This window comes from Schistocerca piceifrons, chromosome 3 (assembly GCF_021461385.2).
Source record: "Schistocerca piceifrons isolate TAMUIC-IGC-003096 chromosome 3, iqSchPice1.1, whole genome shotgun sequence".
Taxonomy (NCBI): domain Eukaryota; kingdom Metazoa; phylum Arthropoda; class Insecta; order Orthoptera; family Acrididae; genus Schistocerca; species Schistocerca piceifrons.
The window spans coordinates 885,552,947-885,578,090 of NC_060140.1; the positions used below are offsets into that span (position 1 = coordinate 885,552,947).

Sequence of the window (25,144 nt, forward strand, 5' to 3'; positions counted from 1 at the left end):
CCTTTACTGCTTGCTCAATATACAGATTGAATAACATCGGGGAGAGTCTACAACCCTGTCTCACTCCCTTCCCAACCATTCCTTTCCTTTCATGCCCCTCGACTCATATAACTGCCATCTGGTTTCTGAACAAAATACTTACGTATTACTGTACAGAATATGTGTTCATAGCCAGATAAGATGTACTGGCACATTGCAAATTTTCGTATTCTTTCTTACGGTTGGTTTCTGCATACCTGTTACACTATCTACAGAAAATCTAAAAAATATCCTCGTGATTAATTTTGTTGTCAATAACGCATATACTAAAGTTTTAATATTTTAAGTGAAACATAGAAAATGTTGATAACTATTTGTTTAATCAGTTCCATATTTTATTTGAAAATACAGTAGTTTCGGATGCTGCGATTTCTCCTGCATGTCCAAAAAAAAAAAAAAAGAAAAAATGGCCCTGAGCGCTATGGGACTTAACATCTTAGGTCATCAGTCTCCTAGAACTTAGAACTACTTAAACCTAACTAACCTAAGGACATCACACACATCCATGCCCGAGGTAGGATTCGAACCTGCGACCGCAGCAGTCCCACGGTTTCGGACTGCAGCGCCTAGAACCGCAAGACCACCGCGGCCGGCTCCTGCTTGTCAGTTTAGCACCTAGGACATTAATTTAACGTATACAAAGGTAAGCCACAACAATACACAACACACATAAGGGGTTCATTGTCATTGGTCTACCACTCAGGTCAATTTGAGTGTAATATTTAGGTTTTTATCCACTGGCATCCAGGCAAATGACAGTGTTTGCTTCTCTGTCGATACAAATCATGAATGTTGCTTCTTTGTTGTAAGAAATCGAAATTGCACCTATCTGTTGGATCAAAGGCCACCCCCCCCCCCTCCCCACCCCCCTTCTTACAGGCGTGCAGTTAATGAAGTTCCAGTGAAATGACTTTAAGAAAATCGTCACAGATTTTCAGAATTATTTCTAAACATAAGAACCTACATGTTCATACCATTACTTAAATTATACGTATAAATAACTGATTACCTCTCGGAAGTGAGAAAGTATTAATTTCAGCAATAGTTCCTGATGTTCAGCGTATACACTTTAGAGCAGTGGTAGTCCACTTTGTCCCGTTCGTCCAAATAGTGGACGTTCTAGCTTTTATGGTGGATTGGTCGTCGGTAAGGCTCTTAAATATTTCTCATAACGTTTTCGTAAAATTTTGATGTAAAGTATTTGGTAAGTAATTTTTAATATGTGTTTAACTTCGTGTAATTCCGCTTTATAAATTTTCTAAGGTTAAATTTACTTCAGTACTTTGTAAAACAACATTGCTGTGGAACTGGCGGGCGTTTAGAAAATTTTGCTACCAGCAAAGGTACAAAATTTCGTGGTACGTAAAAAAGGTTGACTTCATCTGACTTAGAAAATAGCCCCGTCATTTAAAGACCCTCATTTCCGCAAATATACTTTTAATAAAATCACAATCCAATTTCGAACGGTGTTTTACAAAATCGTAGACTTTTGACCGCCTGACGCACCCGTTTTCAAGTGAGCATCTTTTGCCTATGCATAAAATTGCCATCCGGTGGCAGGACCAAACAATGACCTCTGGCTATTTCGATTTTCATATCCTTCCGAAAAGCAGTTGGAGTAATAACCATAATCTTACCCAAACAGAAAAAAGTTTTAATGGCTGGACTAGAGAAACGTGTTTCTTTATTTGCAATAAGCGCAAAGACGTAATACAGTCTGGCCAGTGTTGAACACTTGTGCGCTATACAATCATAAACAATTCATTCTTTCTGGAAAGCCAGTATGTGAGGAATTTGTAGTCCTCTGCAAGTCGTAATGCATAGGATTACATGGTCACAACAGAAACAATGTAACACAGTTTAATACATAATTGTTATTTAATGTTGTCGTCCTAGAATCGCTTTTCAAACTGAACATGGATGCCAGTTTTAGACATGAGGATGACGGACCTAGGGTGGAAATCCAGGTTTGCTTTCGTCTTCCCGGTGGGTCGCACGTTGTACTTTGACAGCAAGTTCACGAGGCCCACTTTGGTTTGCAACAGACCGAGCCTCATACCTGAAACACACAAAAATCAGACGGTTAAACAGTCATCGAAACGGGATGCTTAAAAGTTGCATAGCAATCGTTGTCAACAGCAAGGCACTAAGTTTGTTTATAGCGACGTCGTGATCGAAGGAAAGGTGAAAACGTCACTATGTAAACTGTGTACGGAAGGAAACAGTGCAGCAGGGCCCATATTGTCAGCCCATAAAGTTGGATGATAAGGTTCTCAAGAAGTGAAACGTAATTTGCTCAGTGAATTCAGTGAGTACGAGATGATCATCAACACGAAATGTTCCTCCAACACACGTAAAGCATTTAAGAACAAGTGCGCTGTGTGTGCTGGTCCAATTATAGGAACCCCCTACAAAGTCATGAAGGAAGTATGCTACCATGTTGAAAATTATGCATAGTCTGCAAAATGCTGGATAGGTCGCTGAGTGAAAAGTTGTTGACTGAATGCAGAGTGACTTTATTAATCGAATATTATATCTGTAGAACTAAAATAAAATAGATCACAATATCACATACGAAATAAAAATAGGTTACAGAACCAACGTAGAGATACAAATAAAAACATTAAAATCATAAAAAAAGGCTCGTACCTTGGGACATAATTACATGTTGTAGTGGTAACAAACATGACAAGAACAATGGCTCCATTAGACTTCCATCTCTTCCCAAAACTGAAAATTTTTCTTAGTGGACGAAGATTCACTTAAAACGAAGAAATGATAGCCGTAGTTGGCAACGATTTTGCAGGCATGGAGCAAACTCATTTTCGAAATGGGATCAAGACACTGGTACATCATTGGACCAAGTGCATTTATCTACAAGGAGACTGAATTTAAAAATAAAAGAATGCAGTGATGTAAGTACTTTATTTTCTATTCCGTTCCGACAACTTTTCAAACCACCCTCGTAGTAAGGCAAGGACTCGCAATAGGCTGGAAATCCGGGTTCGATTCCCGTTGCGGCACAAATTTTCAATGTCGTCATTCCATTATACAACCGATGGTTGTCTATATTCGGAAATGCGAATATATTTCATGTAATTTGTGCTTGATGTCTTTGCTGGCAGCTGTGGTGTCTTCGAAAAGCGTAACTTTCAATGTCACAAGACCAGAATCGTGTTAGTGGTTTGAGGAGCATGATAGTGTACTTATGTTGATGTCTTGGCTACAAAATTTGTCCTATCTGTACATGATTTAATACACTGGGGACGCTATGGAGCACCAGATTTGCGTCCACAAATTGAGTCACGAGTGTACAGATGTCTACCGCCACAACCTCGGGAAACCCATGACACTCACAACAGCTGCTGTATTGCCTTCCGAAGGTGGACTATAAATTGTTAAAGTATTGTTAAAGTATTTTTAAATTTATTAACCATGTTGCGTGTTATGCTGTCGTGGGAAAATCAGTACTGGTTTTCGTTGCCTCTGATATACACTACTGGCCATTAAAATTGCTACACCACGAAGATGCCGTGCTACAGACGCGAAATTTAACCGACAGGAAGAGGATGCTGTGATATGGAAATGATTAGTTTTCAGAGCATTCACAAAGGGTTGGCGCCGGTGGCGACACCTACAACGTGCTGACATGAGGAAAGTTTCCAACCGATTTCTCATACACAAACAGCAGGTGACCGGCGTTGCCTGGTGAAACGTTGTTGTGATGCCTAGTGTAAGCAGGAAGAATTCGAAGCACAGGCACTGGACTCGGCGACTTGCAAACCCAAGGTGTGGTACAGGTACGTCGATGATACTTTCGTGGTGTGGAACCATGGTGAAGAACAGCTCGGTGACTTCCTAAGACACTTGAACAGCCTCCATGCCAACATAGCATTTACCATGGAAGTAGAAAAGGACAAGAAACTGCCATTTCTAGATGTGTTGGTCACAAGGGACGGCGAAATCCTGGGACACAGTGTGTATCGAAAACCGACACACACGGACCGATACCTGCACAAATTGTCAAACCACCACCCGAGCCAGAAAAGAGGCATGATCAGTACGCTCGTAACGAGAGCAGGACGAATATGTGAGCCGCAACACCTCAAACGAGAAATGCAACACCTGGAAACTGTCCTGAGGAGCAATGGGTACTCCACAAATTATATTAGAAGTGTAACAGAGCCAAACACTCGGCGAAGTAAGGAACCAGAAAAAGAAGTGTCGGGTACGGCCTTTCTGCCCTACATTCCCAGAGTGACGGACAGAATCGGCCGTATATTGCGCAAACATGGCGTAAAGACCATTTTCAAACCGACGAGGAAGATCAAAGAGTGTCTTAGATCGGCGAAGGAGAAAAGAGATCCACTTGCAATGTCGGGAATATACCGTATAGCATGCACATGCGGAAAAGTTTATGTCGGAATGACTGGACGATCCATTAACACCAGGATCAAAGAGCATAAGCGACATTGCAGGTTGGGGCAGGTGGAGAAATCGGCCGTGGCAGAGCACGCACTGAATGAGACCGACCACGTAATAAAATTCGCCGACACGGAAGTTCTGGCTGTAGAGAAGCACTATCACACGCGCTTGTTCAGAGAAGCTGTGGAAATACAAAAACACGCGAACAGTTTGAAAAAGAAAGAGGAAAGCCTTAAGTTAACGGATCCTGGCTTCCCGTACTGCAGCGAACGACCGTCGCAGGTAGCAAGAGGAGAACCGCACCGGAAATGACCGCGGAGAAGCCCTCGGACGTTGGCGCGCCAGGTACATACAGTCTGCGCCCGCGAGCTCGGCTCCAGTTCACCACCGGCAATGGAGGGTGAAGCTTTGACAATGCCAGCCACTCGTGCTGGCGAAACGTCAGAAAAATCGTTAGATGAACGTCGGCCGAAGAACCCGAGACAGAAGCCAGTAGGCAGTTTGTCAGTGGACGTTACATTTCAGATGTGTTACGACCCGTGGCTCTACCCTTCATTCGATCCCTGCGAAACCCTACGTTTCAGCAGGATAATGCACGACCGCATGTTGCGGTTCCTGTACGGGCCTTTCTGGATTCAGGAAATGTTCGACTACTGCCCTGGCCAAGACATTCTCCAGGTCTCTCACCAATTGAAAATGTCTGGTCAATGGTGGCCGAGCAACTGGCTCGTCACAATACGCCAGTCACTACTCGTGATGAACTGTGATATCGTGTCGAAGCTGCATGGGCAGCTGTACTTGTACACGCAATCCAAGCTCTGTTTGACTCAATGCCCATGCGTATCAAGGCCGTTATTAAGGCCAGAGGTGGTTGTTCTGGGTACTGATTTCTCAGGATGTATGCACCCTAATTGCGTGAAAATGTAATCACATGTCAGTTCTAGTATAATATATTTTTCCAATGAATACCCGTTTATCATCTGCATTTCTTCTTGGTGTAGCAATTTTGATGGCCAGTAGTGTAAATTTCTAATTTTGAGACGTAACTAAAACATAAATTATACGTGGCATCTGTTCTTGGCCCTCTACAGCTGCCTGTAGCACCATGGAAGTCATTCCCTGATGTCTTAACAGATGCCCCATCATCCTCTCCCCTCTCCTGTCAGTGTTTTCCATACACGAGGGTTGCCTAGAAAGTAATGCACCGCATTTGTTTCGTTCTACAATACTTTTCTGAAGATAATGAGAATTACACACACGAAAGAATGGTGTTTTGTCTACACGTTCTATTTTTCCACATCTCCATCCCATTCTATGGCCTTCGTCCAGCGCGAAACAAGGGCGTGTATGCCCTGTCGATACCAATCCTTGTCCTGGTAGCGGAGCCAGTGCTTCACTGTGTCAATCACCGTCTCATCGTCCTCAACATATCTTCCACAAATGGCATCATTTAATGGCCAAGACAAGCGAAGACCGAGGGGCTAGGTCAGGGTTGTGCGGTGGATGGGGTAACACTGTCCAACTCTGTTTTGCGATGTGTTCAGTAGTCCTCAGATTTGGATGGGACCGAGCGTTATCGTGTTGCAGCAAAACATCTCCTTGGTTGCTGTGGCGCCGGAAGCGCGTCTCGAGATCTGTCAACGTGTTGACACATGCTTCTGAATTAATGGTACCTTCTCTTGGCATCACATCTATGAGAAACACACCTTCACAGTCCTAGAACACGGTAATCATGACCTTACCGGCGGAAGCAGTTGCTTTGAATTTTCTCTTCTGTGGTGAGTGGGAATGGTGCCATTCCATCAACTGTCGTTTTGTTTCAGACTCAAAATGGTGAACCAAGGTTTCATCATCTGTCACAGTCCAGGACAAGAAGGCGCCCCACTCAGCTTCAAAACGTTGCAACAAATCAAGACAAATGTTTTTTCTGTGCATTTTGTGATCCACCGTTAAACACCGCGGGACCCATCTTACACACACTTTTGAATCTCAAAGAGTGCAAATAATTGCACCCACACTTGCTTTGCTGATTGACAGATGCAACGCCAACTGCCGAGTCGTAATGCGTCTGCCCTCGCGAATGACAACATCAGCTCGCTGCAGCAAGTCAGGTGTGACAGCCTGGGATGGTCTCCCTGATCGCTGAAAATCGTGGAGCTCCGCCGAACCGCCTTCCGATGACCTCACCCCCCGTGCCCAGCGACTAACTACACTTCTGTTGATAGCAGATGCTCCACAGACTTTGCACAAGCGTTTGTGAATATTCCCCACAGAGAAATTCAATGACGATACGTTGCTTGTAACGTACATCACTTAGGGACGACATTTTGAAACTGTCGTACAGGTACACTATGTGTCGGAAGTGACGGAGCTTGGCGTGCTCACGCAGGAGACTACACATAATACATACGTAACGTTTCGCATTCATAGCTTTGTTTTCGACTGCGAAAAAAAATGCGGTGCAGTACTTTCTTTCCTCTCTGATCCTGCGCGGAGCCTCCTCATTCCTACCTTATCAGTCCTCCTAATTTTCAACATTCGTCTGCAGCACCCCATCTCAAATGCTTCGATTGTCTTCTGTTCCGGTTCTCCCACAGTCTATGCTTCACTACCATACAATGCTGTGCCCCAAAAAGTACATTCTCAGAAATTTCTTCCTCGAATTGAGGCCTTATTTGATGCTAGTATACCTCTCTTGGCCAGGAATGCCCTTTTTACCAGTGCTAGTCTACATTTGATGTTCTCCTTGCTCTATCCGTCGTTGGTTATTTTGCTTCCTAGGTATTAGGATTCCTTAATTTCATCTACTTTATGACCATCAATCCTGATGATAAGATTCTCGCTGTTTTCATTTCTGCTACTTCTCATTACTTTCGTCTGCCTTCGACTTACTCTCAATCCATATTCTGCACTCATCAGACTGTTCATTCCATTCATCAAATCATGTAATTCTTCTTCAGTCTCACTCAGGATAGCAATGTCATCAGCGAATCGTATCATTGATATCCTTTCACCTTGAATTTTAATTCTACTCCTTTATCGTTCTTCTATTTCCATTATTGCTTCCTCGATGTACAGATGTAACTATAGGGACGAGAAAGATTACATCGCTGTCTTACACTCTTTCTAACCCGAGCATTTCGTTCTTGGTCGTCCAATATTATTATTCCCTCTTGGCTATTGTACATATTGTATATTACTCGTCTCTACATAAAGCTTAGAATATTTTTCTCACAATTTCTAGCATCATGCACCAGTTTACATTATCGAACGCTTTTTCCTGGTCGATATATCCTATGAGCGTGTCTTGAGTTTTCTTTAGAATTGCTTCCATTATCAACCGCAACATCAGGATTGCCTCTCTGGTGCCTTTGCTTTCCTAAAGCCATACCGATCGTCATCTAATACAAACTGAATTTTTTTCCATTCTTCTGTATATTATTCTTGTAAGCAACTTGGATGGATGAGCTGTTAAGCTGATTGTGCGGTAATTCCCGCAATTGTCAGCTCTTGAAATCTCCAGAATTAGATGGATAATATTTTTACGAGAGTCAGATGGTATGTCGCCAGACTCATACATTCCATACACCAACGTGGATAGTCGTTTTGTTGGCACTCCCCCCAATGACTTTAGAAATTCTTATGGAATGTTATCTATCCCTTCTGCCTTATTTGATCTTAAGTCGTCCAGAGCACTCTTAAATTCTGATTGTAATACTGGATCCCCTATTTCTAAATCGACTCCTGTTTTTTTCTCTTCTATCACATCAGACAAAATTTTCCCATTATAGTGGCCTTCGATGTACCCTTTCCTCCTTTGCATTTAACAATGGAATACCGGTTGCACTATTAATGTTACCAGTCTTGCTTTTAATTTCACCGAAGGTTGTTATGACGGTCCTATATGCTGAGTCAGTACTCCGACAATCATTTCTTCTTCGATTCTTCACATTTTTCTTGCAGCCGTTTCGTCTCAGTTTCCTGCACATCCTATTTCATTCCTCAGAGACTTGTATTGCTGTATTCCTGAATTTCCCTGAACATATTTGTCTTTCCTTCTTTCATCGATCATCGATGTCTTCTGTTAACCATGGTTTCCTCGCAGTTACCTTCTTTGTACCTAATTCTTCTATATCTTTCTTTCCAACTTTTGTGATTGCTGTTTTTAGAGATATCCATTCCTCTTGAACTGTACTGTCTACTGAGCTATTCCTTATTGCTGTATCTATAGCCTTAGAGAACTTCAAGGGTATCTCCTCATTCCTTAGTAGTTCTTTATCCCACTTCTTTGCGTATTGATTCTTCCTGACTAATCTCTTAAACTTCACCCTACTCTTCATTACTACTACATCGGGGTTGCAGTCTATATCTGCTCCTGGGTACTACGCCTTGCAGTCCAGTATCTGTCTGATTTCGGAATCTCTGTCTGACTTAAATCTTTCCATATCACGCGGCCTTTTCCAAGTATACTTCCTCCTCTTGTGATTCTTGAACAGAGTATTCACTATTACTAACTGTAATTTATTACGGAACTCAATTAGTCTTTCTCCTGTCATTCCTTTTATCAGTCCATATTCTCCTGTGGCCTGTTCTTCTACTCCTTTCTCTACAACTGCATTCGAGTTTCCCATGATTATCACATACTTATCTCTTCATCTTCAGCTTGCGTCGTCGGCATGTATAGCTGAACCATCGTTGTCGGTGTTGGTTTGCAGTCGATTCTGTTAAGTACTATCCTATCACTGAGCTCTTCACAGTAGCACACTCTCTGCCCTACTTTCCTATTCATAACGAATCCTAATCCCGTTTTAACATATTCTGCTGCTGTTGATATTACCCTATACTCACCTGACCTGAGACACTCGCGTCGGTCGTTTGCTGCTATAGCCCAGTAATGCCAGATTTCCTGCGCTGTCCTAACGGGTACTTTAGTCGTATGTCACACGTTTGTTTCACGCAGTATTGCTTGTTTGTTAGTATGGAAAACTCTACGCAGACCGCTGATTTCGGTCGTTATGTGAAGGCCGTCGGTCACTGCATTGTGCTTGATGAGAGGCAACGCCTTAAATTTGGTATTCTCGGCACACTCTTGAACTGTGGATCTCGGAATATTGAATTCTCTCACGATTTCCGAAATGGAATACTCCGTGCGTCAGGCTCCAATCACCATCACGCATTCGAAGCCTGTTAATTCCCGTCTTGGGGCCATAATCACGTAGAAACCTTGTGACGAAAGACAGCTCCGCCAACGCACTGCCTTTTTGCAACTTTTGTACGCGGTGCTACCACCATATATATATACACTCCTGGAAATGGAAAAAAGAACACATTGACACCGGTGTGTCAGACCCACCATACTTGCTCCGGACACTGCGAGAGGGCTGTACAAGCAATGATCACACGCACGGCACAGCGGACACACCAGGAACCGCGGTGTTGGCCGTCGAATGGCGCTAGCTGCGCAGCATTTGTGCACCGCCGCCGTCAGTGTCAGCCAGTTTGCCGTGGCATACGGAGCTCCATCGCAGTCTTTAACACTGGTAGCATGCCGCGACAGCGTGGACGTGAACCGTATGTGCAGTTGACGGACTTTGAGCGAGGGCGTATAGTGGGCATGCGGGAGGCCGGGTGGACGTACCGCCGAATTGCTCAACACGTGGGGCGTGAGGTCTCCACAGTACATCGATGTTGTCGCCAGTGGTCGGCGGAAGGTGCACGTGCCCGTCGACCTGAGACCGGACCGCAGCGACGCACGGATGCACGCCAAGACCGTAGGATCCTACGCAGTGCCGTAGGGGACCGCACCGCCACTTCCCAGCAAATTAGGGACACTGTTGCTCCTGGGGTATCGGCGAGGAGCATTCGCAACCGTCTCCATGAAGCTGGGCTACGGTCCCGCACACCGTTAGGCCGTCTTCCGCTCACGCCCCAACATCGTGCAGCCCGCCTCCAGTGGTGTCGCGACAGGCGTGAATGGAGGGACGAATGGAGACGTGTCGTCTTCAGCGATGAGAGTCGCTTCTGCCTTGGTGCCAATGATGGTCGTATGCGTGTTTGGCGCCGTGCAGGTGAGCGCCACAATCAGGACTGCATACGACCGAGGCACACAGGGCCAACACCCGGCATCATGGTGTGGGGAGCGATCTCCTACACTGGCCGTACACCACTGGTGATCGTCGAGGGGATACTGAATAGTGCACGGTACATCCAAACCGTCATCGAACCCATCGTTCTACCATTCCTAGACCGGCAAGGGAACTTGCTGTTCCAACAGGACAATGCACGTCCGCATGTATCCCGTGCCACCCAACGTGCTCTAGAAGGTGTAAGTCAACTACCCTGGCCAGCAAGATCTCCGGATCTGTCCCCCATTGAGCATGTTTGGGACTGGATGAAGCGTCGTCTCACGCGGTCTGCACGTCCAGCACGAACGCTGGTCCAACTGAGGCGCCAGGTGGAAATGGCATGGCAAGCCGTTCCACAGGACTACATCCAGCATCTCTACGATCGTCTCCATGGGAGAATAGCAGCCTGCATTGCTGCGAAAGGTGGATATACACTGTACTAGTGCCGACATTGTGCATGCTCTGTTGCCTGTGTCTATGTGCCTGTGGTTCTGTCAGTGTGATCATGTGATGTATCTGACCCCAGGAATGTGTCAATGAAGTTTCCCCTTCCTGGGACAATGAATTCACGGTGTTCTTATTTCAATTTCCAGGAGTATATATATATATATATATATATATATATATATATATATATATATATATATATATATATGTGTGTGTGTGTGTGTGTGTGTGTGTGGACATATCGCTGTCCCATGATTTTAGTCACATCAGTGTATGTCGCAGCTAAGTGTATTCAAACGTGGGCAAATTGCTGATGCTTATTTAGCAGGTGTTTGGTGTGTCAAGAGGCTCTATATCGAAGACTTATACGGCGTATAGGAAAACATCATCCGGTGAGTACTAACGTTGCCAAAGGTGTGTCTTAAGTGATCGTGACGGGCGGTCATCGAAGAGGATGGTGACGAAAAATAAGGTGACAAGAACTGCAAACGGACTGTTGCACTCAATGACGCACTAGCGGATCCTGCCATCACCAAAACGAAAGGAGCTCCATAAGCAGGAAACTGTAGGGCCCACTGGATTTCCGAAATCACTCATCAGTGATACGGATTCCCGTCACGGAATAAAATGCGCCGAAGCTATAAAAGTTGGACTGCGTAGCCAGAATCGGTTTAACAACCCAAGGAACACCAGCCGTCGCTTGGGACTCCAACCTGAGAGGGGCGCCAGACGTCCCACTACCGAAACATTTCTATATATGGCGTGTCACAGTTAGTAGCGGCCGCTTTGTTCTCCAGACTGAAGAGGCGTCCGAGTGCAAGATTTGGCTACACTGCATCTCAATTAGCAGCGGAAACTGACGAGAATGAAAGCGTACGCGGGAAAAGGGCGAAAGAGGGGGGCTGTGTGGAGACATGTTCTCGAATCGCCATGTATGATGCAACGGAAGAAAGTTATTTGATCGGATGAGTCTTGTTCCAGACTCCTTCCAACTTCTGGGTGAGTTTATGTCTCAAAAGTGTGAAGCATGGCGGGCGGTTCGGTGAGGATTTGGGCAGACATATCGTGCTTTCCACGGACCCCATGGTTACTCTGTAAGGTCGCATTACTGTCAAGGGTTATGTGACGATTTTGGCTGATCCCATGGTACAATGTCTGATACCCAATTGTTACGCTGTTCCACAAAGCTCACATCGTCCAGTGTTGGTTTCGTAAGCACGAGAATCAATTGCCACGGCTCCCCTAGGCAGCACAACTACCAGATATTAATATTTTTGAGCCTTTGTAGTCTACTTTGGATAGACTGATCGCCATACTCCTCCATCATCGTTACCTGAACTTGCTACTGTTTTACAGGAAGAATGGTATAAGATCTGTGTTTATCCATTCAATGACCTTGTTTAGTAGGCCAACGGTTTTACTACAATGTACTCTCTTAGGGGAAAAAAGCCGAGGCACCACGAAGGAGTTATCTGAATTGGGCAGAGGTTGTTAGATGTGTTTTACATGCACAAATAGACTATAACAAAACTTCCTGGCAGATTAAAACTGTGTGCCAGACCGTGACTCGAACTCGAGACCTTTGCCTTTCTCGGGCAAGTGCTCTACCATCTGAGCTACCCAAACACGACTCATACCTTGTTCTCACAGCCTTACTTCCGCCATTACCTCGTCTCCTACTTTCCAAACGTCACGGAAGCTCTCCTGCGAACCTACCTCCCCAGGCTGTGGCTAAGCCATGTCTCCGCAATATCCTTTCTTCCAGGAGTGCTAGTTCTGCAAGGTTCGCAGGAGAGCTTCTGTAAAGTTTAGAAGGTAGGAGACGAGGTAATGGTGGAAGTAAGGCTGTGAGGACACGGCGTGAGTCGTGCTTGGGTAACTCAGATGGTAGAGTACTTGCTTCCGAAAGGCAAAGGTCCCGAGTTCGAGTCTCGGTCCGGCATACAGTTTTAATCTGCCAGGAAGTTTCATATCAGCGCACACTTCACTGCAGAGTGAAAATCTCATTCAGACTATTACAATTTCAGAAAAAATGCTCGGTTTGTACAAGAAAAAGGGATTCACAAACTGAGTAAGCCAATAACGCATTGTCCCACCTCTGAGCCTTATGAAAAAAGTTATTCCGCTTGGCATTGATTGATTGATTTGTTGGGTTTCCTCTTGAGGGATATAGCGTCAAATTCTGTCCAATTGGCGCGTTAGATCGTCAAAATCCATAGCTGATTTGAGGGCTGTGCCCATAATGGTCCAAACGTTCTCAATTGGGGAGAAATCCGGCGATCTTGTTTGCCAAGGTGGGGTTTGGCGAGCACGAAAACAAGCAGTATCAAACGGGGCGTAGAATATCGTCGACATATCGCAGTATTGTAAAGGTGCCACGGATGACAACCAAAGGAATCCTGCTGTGAAAAGAAATTTCACCCCAGAGCGTCACTCCTGGTTGTGGTGCCGTATGGCGTGCGACACTCAGTCTGGTATCCTACCACTGTCTGGGGCGCCTCTAGACACATCTTTGGCCTGGAATCTCGAGACACATCTTCGGCCTGACTGGAGTAAAATTGTCTTCAGTGATGAGTCCCACTTCGACCTGAGCCTGAGGACCAGCGGGACCGTGTCTGGACACGCCCTGGACAGTGGTGAGATACCAGATTGAGAGTGTTAGGAGCATTATGAGCAGCGCCCCCCAGCCAGCTCGGGATTTTGACGACACAAAGAGCCAGTTGGGCAGAATGAGGCACGATATCCTGCAGGTGGACGTCCAACACTCTATCAATCAAAGCCGAATAATTGGTGGCATAACCGGCAGAGGTGTGGCAACGCATTATTGACCTGCTCAATTCGTGAAGCTCTTTCTTTCGAATAAATTATGAATTGTTTATTTTTTTCTGAAATTATAATCATCTGTCTCCCTGTACATGTATATGACATCTACAGATTTCTGTTCCATTCTGATAACTCGTAGGTGGTGCGTCGTTTATTTTATCTTAGAGTGTATGGTAATGTCTTCTCATTTCATATTTTTGTCCAACCCTTCTACCACCCTTTGCATAACAGATAGTATCCAGTGACATTAACAAAAATTCCTGTTTAGCAACATAGAACACTGATCAAAATGTTTACTATCTTTCCCACAGGACGTGGGCGGTGATTGTTCGCTTATGCTCGAGGTGGTGACTGATGAGGTAGATTTAGGGGTGGCAACCAACTGTGAAGACTGGGCGTTGGTTGGGGAAGCGATCGTTACTACCGCGGCATGTAAACTGTAAGCGTAACAGTCTTACCTCGCTTCCCGCATTTCCACCCACTGTCTTGTCTAAAGACCTTATAATCTTTCTGTTGTTTGGAAAAATTCGTACGGGGTAACATATTTTGTGTTGTTGTAATCAGTAAGTGAGGCTGCACACTGTGTACCCCGTCTTTCCTAAGAGCGACGGTGATACAGTCCAAACCGATCCAGGATTCGAACAAAGGTGAGGAATCGACACACTAAAAATCCGAGTTAACGTAAGTGTCCATCTTAGAGCAGGCAGAATCCGACAACGTACTTACCTATGCAATTACGTGGTCCATCCCCAAAAGGCAGGTAGGTATATGGCTGTCGCTGAGCTTTGGCCTCTTCGGAGAATCTCTCAGGGTCGAAACGTTCAGGATCAGGGTAATATTTGGGGTCACGGTGAAGGCCCAGCACAGACACTGCTATTTTAGTTCCTTTCTCCAGAACGACGTCGCTGTCTGGAATTTTGTAATCTTGGTTACACTCTCTGATCAGAGTGGTCAGTGGTGGATTCTTCCTGAGAGACTCTGGAAACAAAAATAGAAAGAAAAAAAATTATAAGGCAAGCAACATGCCTGTTTGACTGATAAAAAGATAGCATACTCCATCACGCCACGCAACTAATCGCTTATTTCTGAATCGAACGCCACAGTTGTGTGGATCAGTAGCATAGAGTGCAGATGTGATTACGTGGCAGGGAACAGATTTTTTAATTCAAGCATTAAATTCTCATGTCAATTTGTGAAGAGAGATTTTTGCATTGCTTCCAACAATTTCTGGCTGTCATTGGCCAGAAAATAGAATCAACTCTTGAGACGTTTGGTGGTAGACAGTATTTCCTTTAGTAGACCACTAGCTGAATGGGACTAAAAGCTAACATAACTCACACATTTATCATCAATTCCCATTATCAAGGTCACGAGGCTTCGCCACAGCACGGTAACGCTATGGTCAAAGAACGGTCCGGAACTACGAATTTATTCTTTAAATTATACGAATGCGTGGTGCCTGTTGTTTAAGACATGTCCGAAAGAATAGACACCATGCATTCATGTAATTGATTCACCTAGATGGGGAGTACACAACATTTCATTAGAACTACTGATAGCGTTGTGAGAACCAGCCCTGACAAAACCCTACCATCTCGTGGCCAAGAAGTATGAGACTGGCGAAATACCCTCATACTTCAAGAAGAATTTAATAATTCCAACCCCACATAAAGCTGTCCTGATGTAGCTGACATCAGTTATACCTTTCGCTTCACCCGCTGCCCCTCCCCCCTCCCCCCTACACTTTCAATTTATATATTACTCTTTCAAGTTTTCCCAGTTAAATTTCCGTCATTTTTTACATTATTTCTATAGTTTCTCTATCCATCTTTCTTACACATTCCAAGTGTACTCATAGTTTGTTATCTGAGCTCTAAGTAAGTTTGGCTACTTTAACCCGCATATAGAAGTCTCTACAGTTTCTTGTAATTTGTTTTCCATGCTTTTTGTAAATCGGTTCTGTGGTGAGATGGTTCACCAAATAAGACTTAAATCCGAGCTAATGCTCAGTCTGCGAAGAAAAAGACGTTGACGGAACGTTTAATCTGTGACCTTCAATTCCTCCCGCTATATGACCTAAGTGTTGACGAAGCACCACTCCCCCTCCCTATCCCCTCCACCACCAATTGCCGCCCCCCCACCCAGCTCTTACTGACGATGCTTTTTTTCTGTCATGTCTGTCCACGAAGAGTAAATAACTCATAGCGTCAAAATATTTAGGACAAAATGTTGTGCTTTTAATGGACTGAAATAAAGGTAAAACGCTTAAGAACTAATAGCCAACTACGATTTTAAGAATGATTTTCCTTACCTGATAAAACCTTGTCAAGGTAGGTCATTCTGGCGATGGCGTCGTAAGTAATTTCGCCGTCATTTTCCCTGAGCACTGTGTCGATTTCATCGTGTAGTTTGCTCTGTATGTCAGGGTTGAAAGCCAACTCGTGCAGAGTAAAGCTCGTCGCTGTCGAAGACGTCTCGAAGCCCGCCCCAAAGAAGATAAACGCCTGTGCAGCCAAGTCTCCCATCGATAATTCTGCAAAAAGACAGACGATACTTAAACATGGAAATGTGAACGGCAGTGTCATTTGGTGTAGGTCAACTTCGTATGAAATTGATCAGAAACATTTTAGAGCCTAAAATTATGATCTGAGACGGTGTTATCCAATCACATCTGACATAGCACATCAGTTGGTGAAATAGTTAATACTGTAGCTCCTTTGAGGTAGTGCTTTATTCTATTGAAACCTGCGCAATTTCTTTTAAAATATACCTCCAACAAGTAAGGTAGTAGTGTAGCCTTACCAGGGCTTAACTGTTTTATGATTCGATAGTGAAATGAAAGTAAATAATATCAGTATTGTCGATTAGACGTACGGACTACATATAACTGAGAATGAAAATTCCCAAGTAGGTGATTTTTTTGAGAGGTCGGGAGAAAGCAGAAAATAAATTTATTTCAAAAGCGAGAATAGTTCCATCATATAACGTAAGATCCAGCTTTGCAAGTCTGATCTCAGTACGTGTTATTAGTACTTTTCCATCCGTCGGAACGTCTAACCGCTGATTAAATTTATTTGCTTTACGGAAAATTACGGAAAGGATAAACGTGGATCTTATAAACGTATATTAACAGTGGGTGTAACTATGTTACATGTGTCGCTTTCTGACTCAGTCAGGTGTGACGACAGAGCCACCTACAAAAGATAACATGGACCACAGAAGCTACAAGCCGTCTTCAAAGTGAATCGTAGAATATCTTGACATTAACTGCGAAGAATTTTTTTATGATCGTGGTTAATTAAAAGATGCTCCATTGTCCGTAGTAAAATGGTCTACGTAAATTTTATCTAGAGTATTATCGGAGCTGGTCATTGGCGTTTGTGACGTATAACACTGAATTCGTTTTCTAAATATACTGCAAGATAGCAACAAGAGCTTCCTTTAATGATCAAGACAGATATGGTGTTCGTGTGTAGATTCATAGTGGGAGATTTTTTTTTTTTTGATGATAAGTAGAAGGTAACGTCTGAAGAGGAAAAAGTCTGTTTTTGTTGTATTTATTTATTTATTTTTGGATGTGTAAGAGTAGTGCCATTAAATCAGCGTTGTTAAACACGGTTTTCCAAAAGTTCATCACCAAAGAAGACGAAGTAAATATTCCTGAATTCAAATCAAGAACAACTGCTAAGATGAGAAACATAGAAGTAGGTGTCTTCGATGTAGCAAAGCAGCTTAAATCACTTAATAAAGGCAATTCTTCCGATCCAGATGGTATACCAGTCATGTTTCTCTGAGAGTATGCTGATACAATAGCTCCATATTTAGCATTTATATACAACCGCTCGCTCACTGAAAGATCCGTCCTATAGAATGGAGCCGAACATTATGAAGTACCTCGAAGAAAACGAGTTATTGACACATAGTCAGAAGGGATTCAGAAAATATCGTTCTTGCGAAACACGACTAGCTCTTTATACTCATGAAGTAATGAGTGCTATCAACAGGGGATGTCAAATTGATTCCGTATTTTTAGATTTCCAGAAGGCTTTCGACAACGTTCCTCACATGCGTCTTCTTACCAAACTGAGTGCCTATGGAATATCACCTCTGTTGTGCGACTTGATTCGTGATTTCCTATCAGAAAGGTCACAGTTGGTAGTAACAGACGGAAAGCCATCGATTAAAACAGAAGTAATATCCGGCGTTGCTCAAGGAAGTGTTCTAGGTTCTCTACTGTTCCTGATCTATATTAACGACATAGGAGACAATCTGAGTAGTCGTCTTAGATTGTTTGCAGATGATGCTGTCACTTATCGTCTTGTGAAGTAATCAGATGAACAAAACGATTTGCAAAATGATTTAGATGAGATATCTGTATGGTGGGAAAAGGGGAAATTGACCCTAAACAAAGAAAAGTGTGAAATTATTCACACGAGTACTAAAAGAAATCCACCAATTTCGATTACGCGATACGTCACACAAATCTGCTTTCTCGTTTGCTTCTCCGAAGAAAATCTAATGGCGTCAGATATAATCGTGTTGTTGTTCTGGTCTTCAGTCCATACACAAGTTTGATGCAGTTCCCCATGCTTCTCTATTGTGTGCAAGCCTCTTCATCTCCGAATAACTACCGCAAATTACATCCTTCTGAATCTGGTTAACGTATTCATCTCTTACTCTCCCTCTACGATTTTTACCCTCCACACTTCCCTGCAGTACTAAATTGGTGATCCCTTGATGCCTCAGAACGTGTTCTACCAACCGACCCTTCTTCTAGTCAAGTTGTGCCACAGATTGCTCTTCTCCCCAATTCTGTGTATAATCATACGTGCATGATTATGAAGAACATACTCTGCTGTGAAGATTGCGGTGTCGTGGTATGTTGTAAAGAGACAGCATCGAGCACTGTTAATGTGAGCAGGTCAGCAACAGAATGTCAACAGTAGCCACCCATTTCGGAAAGACTGGCTGGAATCGGCCAGCACACATGACGCGCCTGCTTTTCTGTACAAATGCTACGTTATTCTGCGGAAGCTGTGCCTTTCATTTTGTTGTCAGTGGCCAAACTAAAGCTAAGATATAACAGTAACTTATATCACAACTACCTGACACAGTTACCTGCTGCAACTGAATTTCGTTAAATGTTTTCTAGAATTAATTAGGCTAAATTATAAGGAGATACAGTGTGTAGGATTTAAGTAACAATTACTAACTGTACTTTTCGTACATAGTTACACTCTTGGGAATGGAGATTTTCATACTGCTTCTTCCAAGACACTTTTCTACCTAAAGGCCCATAGCTCTAAATCCGAGAAATAAATGAGGCTGATGAGAAAAAATATTGTGTCGTAACACACTACTTGGAAAGCTACGAGTGTGTGATATGTGAAAGCAGTTTATATAATAAGCACATTGTACGTTTTTATACCTAAGTGCTCATCTCTGAGTAGACACGTAGGTGACCGAGTCTAGGATAGAATTAACGACCCATTCACGACGGTTCGACTGGCATGTCCTGTTTGTGGTTTTAGGAATTTTGTTATATGTGTTATGCTAAATGCTGGACTCTTTCCCAATATCCAATACAGGAGTGCAGCAGATAGCCTGTAGAACTTGAAAATACATGGAACAGGATTTATACGACCCTTAAACAAACGGTGTACATCGTTTTACCTCCGCCTCCTACATCCTCTTCCTATAGACAGTGAAGACCTAGAAGCAACAGGAGGTATTGATGATGATGATGAGGTCCCATACTCCGAGGAGCGTAGGGGACGATGCGGGAAACCCGCACCGCCTTACTAGGCAAGGTCCTAACGGAGGTGGTTTGCCATTGCCTTCCTCCGACCGTAGTGGGGATGAATGATGATGATGAAGACGACACAACATCACCCAGTCATCTCGAGGCCGGGAAAATCCCTGATCCCGCAGGGAATCGAACCCGGAACCCCGTGCGCGAGAAGAGGGAACGCTACCGCAAGTCTACTGGTACTGTGAATATGCCACAAAGCCGCAATGCAATAAAACAGAACAACTTACTGTCGGTAGTGTCGATGTCCTTCTGCTGCTCACCCTCCGCTGCCTGTCCTTTGTCAGGATCGACGAACCCCTTATTTTTGAGCTGAATAAGAAGATCCATGAAATCTTTCCGTCTAAAGTTATTCTTCTCTCTGTAAGCGACAGTGTCTACAACCATTTGCTGAAAATATTTGCTGACTGCCGACGGTCCGCCTTTTAACCTGCAAAGGAAACGTAACAGTTAATTAATATTAATACAACAACTCCTAAAATGTACCCTGTGCCACACAAGGTTTCACCTCCGCGCCACTTCGTAGTCGCTGAACGATGCCCAGAGCTTGCGGCTACAGAAGAATGTCGGCGCTCACCACTCCCTAGGTAGAAAAAACCACATTCACCACGTCTCTACCAAGCCAACGAAGGTTGAGTTCCCTACGTACTCCGCTAAGAAACTTTGACCTCCCTGAGGTGCGTGACCTTCGGCATGGTCCAGAAACAATGAAAATTATTCTCCAGCGCTCCACGGTATGGGGAGGGGAACGACAGCATGCGGAAGTTCTTTTTTCTGAGAACTAAAGAGGATCTGTGTTGTGGATGGTCAAATTTTTATTTTATTGGATTGTTTTGGACTCGTTTTTTAGGTATTCTCAGGTCCATCAACATCAGTACAGTTGTACGTTGTCTATCTAATGGCTCCCAGTGGCAAAAAAATTGGTTTTCAGTATCTCATACAATTACTGACAAATTTTAAAAATTTAAAATACTGTCGTAATCTAGTCATTAACAGCTATAATCGTACGTAAGAGATTTAATCCAATTAGACAAGTATTACAGTTAAAAACTGTGCAAATGGGTTGAGACAGCATAATACGTGGCGAGCAAATCACCCAGAATACATTTATCCAGTACTGGCTTCCCCTGATTTTCATTTCTTCGCTCATGTGAATCGCTGGCTAAGGGCATAAGATTTTGGCACAGACAACGAGCTACAGACCAGCTTACGCAATTTGCGGAGATCACAGGCGACTACCTTTTATGACTAGGGTATTGGAATGCTGGTACCACGCTACGACAAATGTCTTAGTCGAAGCGGTGGCTATGTGGTGAAGCAACTGGAATGTGTAGCTAAATGTTGCAAATGAAGCATTTTTGTTTTTATCGTGGTTTGCATTTCGCGATCAGTTGGAGGCTGAAAAAAAGCCCTCTCACAATAAGAACCAGCTTCGAATTATAATACATATTCACTGGTTGCCTCCCAGAATGGATAACCATACCTGCAAGGCACCCACTTTCTTTTGTTGCATCTCCCCTACACCGTTGGAGATTTTGGACCATTATGACACAGGCGTTTCCGATCCATGAAAAGCTGCCTAAGAGAGTATGGCTCTTGTTTCCCAATTGTCGTAGCAGTTTTGCATTCCTCAACATAAACCTGGCCATTTCTTACCACTTGCCTGGGTTCCAAGGAGGAAGGATATTTCTACCTCCTTCGACATCAGTAGTGTCACTATCGACAGGGTCACCGAGCTGCACAGTTCGCGATGCAAGCAGTCTTGGTTTTCTCTGTCATAACAACGTACCCTAGGCCAAACAGCACCACTACATTAACTACTGACGCCCTATAAAAACTACCACCTCATGTCGTACTGTCAGCCCGCCTATTCCAGACATTTAATATTGATGCCACCAGCATGTTATTCTGATGACTACTAATGCTATGGAACTGCTTTGGGGTTGGAGACTGAATCGCGATGCGCTTGTTCCTGTGTTCTGTCGATGAGTTGGCTGTTGTCCAGTAACCAATGCCAGTATACTATTACCAGTGATTCCGGTCTGGTTTGGCTTACATTAAATAAAGTATATCACTCGGGCATCTTCAGAACACAGAATGCTACCAACTTTGAAAGTCGGGTCTGCCCAGAGTGTTACAATAAAGAACTATACTGGAGCTCACAGGGCGTGAAAAAGGACCTCAACAACGCAGTTTGGAAGTACTATAAGAGATTTTTCTTCCCAGTGCTCTGGTATCAAGGTCATCATTTGCATGAACGATGCCTCCACATACATGTAGACTCTAGAGCATTGATAACCGCTATCTCAGAGAGTCTTTTTCTGTTGTATAGTTAATCCCGTTCTATGAGGGTCCCCTGGTTTTTCATTACTTATCAAATTTATTTTACTTTGTCTTTGTGGGCAGTTGCCCTTCCTGTCCCCACAGAAGTTAGTTAACCTGAGAGGTGTCAGTATGGCGACATAACACCGCGACACCCAAATCGATAAGTAAACGACTTAAACAATTAGGTATAATGATTAAGAAATGAAATTAGCTAGAGAACTGAGGCAGTATTATATTACAATAATAAAAGCGAAAACAGAATAAGGATCGCAGTATACGTAGACGAAATATTTGAATTTTAATTCCTGGAGCCTACCACAATTTAATCGCCAGCGGCTGAAGCGCGAGAAAACAAGACAGCGCATTCGGGGGTAGAAGCAGCCAGTGTACCCAGAAGTCTCGAAATTGGAGGAGCTGGTGCAGGGATACTGAAAAAGGATTCAGAGTATAAGACCTAGTTTCCACCCTTTCACGTTGGATCCTGTGGACGACTCCAGAAGTGCACCCAGGCCAAAGGTTAAACAGCCCAAGCTGAGTTTTATTGTTGTGGACAGTAGAGAATTTGCAGTGTTTATTAAAGTAATTAAAGTAACATTTATAGTTTGTCTCCTTGTCGGTCGGTCGTAGGGAATGATGTACAGAAGTCATAGGATACTTCCTAATGTCGTATCGGACCTGCTTTGGCCTGGTTTAGTGCATCAACTGATGTGGCACTGACTCTACAAGTCGTTGGAAGTCCATTGCAGAAATACTCAGCAAATCTGTGTCTATAGCCGTCCATAATTGCGAAAGTGCTGCCAGTGCAGAATTTTGGGCAGGAACTGAACTCTCGGTTACGTACGGTAGATGTACAATGAGGTTAATGTCTGGAGGTTTGGGTGGAGAAATCATACTCTCGAGTTTCCCAGAATTTTCTTCCCAACAATCGCGAATAATTGTGTCCTAGTGACACAACATCGTTGTTTGATAAGGAGAAGTCCATGAATGGCTGCAAATGTCTCCAGGTAGCCGAACACAAGCATTTCCAGAGAATGATCGGTTGAGCTGGGCCAGAGGTTCCAGTCAGTTCCACGTAAACATAGCCCACACTATTAAGGACAACCTGATTCCATGGCTTCGTGGGGTCTCGCTACACTCGAACCCTACCATCAGTTCTTACCAACTGAAATCGAGGCTCATCTGACCACACCACGATATTCCAGACGTGTAGGGTCCAACTGATATGCTAACGAACCCAGGACAGGCATTGAAGGCGATGTTGTGCTGTTAGAAAAGGCGCTCGTGTTGGTCGTCTGCTGCCATAGCCCATTAACGGCAAATTTAGCCGGACTGTCCCAACGGATACATTCGTCGTACGTCCAACATCGATTTCTGCGGTTATTTCACGCAGTGTTGTTTGTCCATTAACAATGACAGCTCTACGCAAACAGCGCTGCTTTCAATCGTTAAGTGGAGGCCCTCGGCCACTACGTTGTCCGTGGTGAGAGGTGATGCCTGAAATCTGGTATTCTCAGCACGCTCTCGACACTGTGGATCGTGGAATACTAAATTTCGTAACGATTTCCGAAACGGAATGTCCCATGCATCTAGCACCAACTATCATTCCACATTCAAAGTCTGTTAATTCCCATACTGCAGCCATAACAACGTCGGAAACCTGTTCAGATGTATCACCTGAGTACAAATGAGAGCTATGCCAGCGCACAGCCCTTTTATACTTTGTGTATGTGATACTACCGCCATCTGTATATGTACATATTGCCTTCCCATGAATTTTGCCACATCATTATGATTGAAAACAGAGTTCATATTTGGAAACTGTGGTGTTTCACTTCACTGCCACCAAGAATCGTGAGTAGTGGGGTGATACTCCACTATCAAGATAGACACAGGTCGATTGGTTGGTTTGGACTGGAGGAGACTAAACTGCAAGGTCATCCGCTAAGTGACAAATCAGGAGTGGTCGTCAAAAGCAGGAAGCGAAAGGTAAATCATGGAAAGGCTAAGGTTAGCTGACAAAATAAAAAGCCATATATGAAAACCTGAAAAAAACAGCACAGGCAAGTCGTTAAAAGATCAGGCAAGCCAAGGTATTAAAACCAGGAAATTAAAAGGAATAAAGAGGACAAAAAGGTGGAAAGGTAGAATCCAGGCTGGGACACCGAGCAAGGTCTGCCAAGGCACTCGTGGAAGAGAGGGAGGGAGCATGAGAGGGTGCCACCAACCTCTCAGGTTGACAATCAGGTCAGAATGAACTACCTTACAGGGATAAATAGAGACTACCTTTGTGAGCGAGACATAACACCAGATCAGCTGTTTTGGCCTAGTCTGTTAGCACCAGAGGTAGCGTGCCAGGAAGATTGAGATTCCCTCTCAAAACAGCCAAATTACAGCAGTCTATGAGAAAGTGAGCCACTGTCACAGGGCTTTGAATCAGCAGTGAAGGGTATTCTCACACCAGGGAATGTGGCCATGAGTCAGCCAAGTGTGGCCAATGGAGAGTCTATGGAGGATGATGAATCCCTGTGAGACTTTCGCAGGAAAGACTGCCATGTGGCTGTGGTCTCCTTAACTGTCCTCAATTTTTATGGGGAGATTGGGGTAGACCATACAGAGTTCCAGACTTCCAGCAGTCGATGGTGTATAAAAGACCAAAGGTCCAGTTCTGGGAGCCCCTTTTCCAGACTTGGCATCCTGGTGGACAGTTTGACTAACTGTTCATCTCGTTCAATTCCCGAAATGCCACCATGACTTGGGGTCCAGACGAATATGACTGGCCATCCAGCTTCATGGAACTGTGAGCCAAGATCCTGGATAGCAGAAACCAGTGGATGAGGAGAGTAGTATTAGTCTATAGCCTGAAGGTTGCTAAAGGTGTCACTGCAGATTAGGATACCCTTGCCAACGCAAGAACGAACATGACTAAGGGCTAGTTTTATGGCCATCAATTCACCAGTGAACACACTGCACACGTTTGGCAGAGAGCGGAGTTAACTGCACTCTGCAGGACCAATGGAGACTTCGAGACAAATGCGAAGTTGGAGTGCAACCTTGTGTGGGGGCAGATGCGCTTTCTTCCTCACCAGAGGCGACAGTGGAGGGAGCTACACTTCTGGAAAGAGACATTGCAGGCGTGCAAAAACTTTAGGCG

The 25,144-nt window shown here is 44.1% G+C and overlaps 1 protein-coding gene across 1 annotated transcript in view; it reads right to left on the reverse strand.

The window, feature by feature from the left end:
• Positions 1-1,701: 1,701 nt before the first annotated feature.
• Positions 1,702-25,144, reverse strand: part of LOC124787699 (cytochrome P450 6k1-like) — a 63,162-nt gene continuing 39,719 nt past the window's right edge. The window contains exons 5-8 of the mRNA XM_047254534.1: positions 19,899-20,098; positions 16,171-16,392; positions 14,586-14,837; positions 1,702-2,098 (exon numbers count right to left, since the gene is read on the reverse strand). Of these exons, the coding sequence (XP_047110490.1) occupies positions 1,932-2,098; positions 14,586-14,837; positions 16,171-16,392; positions 19,899-20,098 (841 nt within the window). The 3' untranslated portion in view covers positions 1,702-1,931. The remainder of the gene's footprint in view (positions 2,099-14,585; positions 14,838-16,170; positions 16,393-19,898; positions 20,099-25,144) is intronic.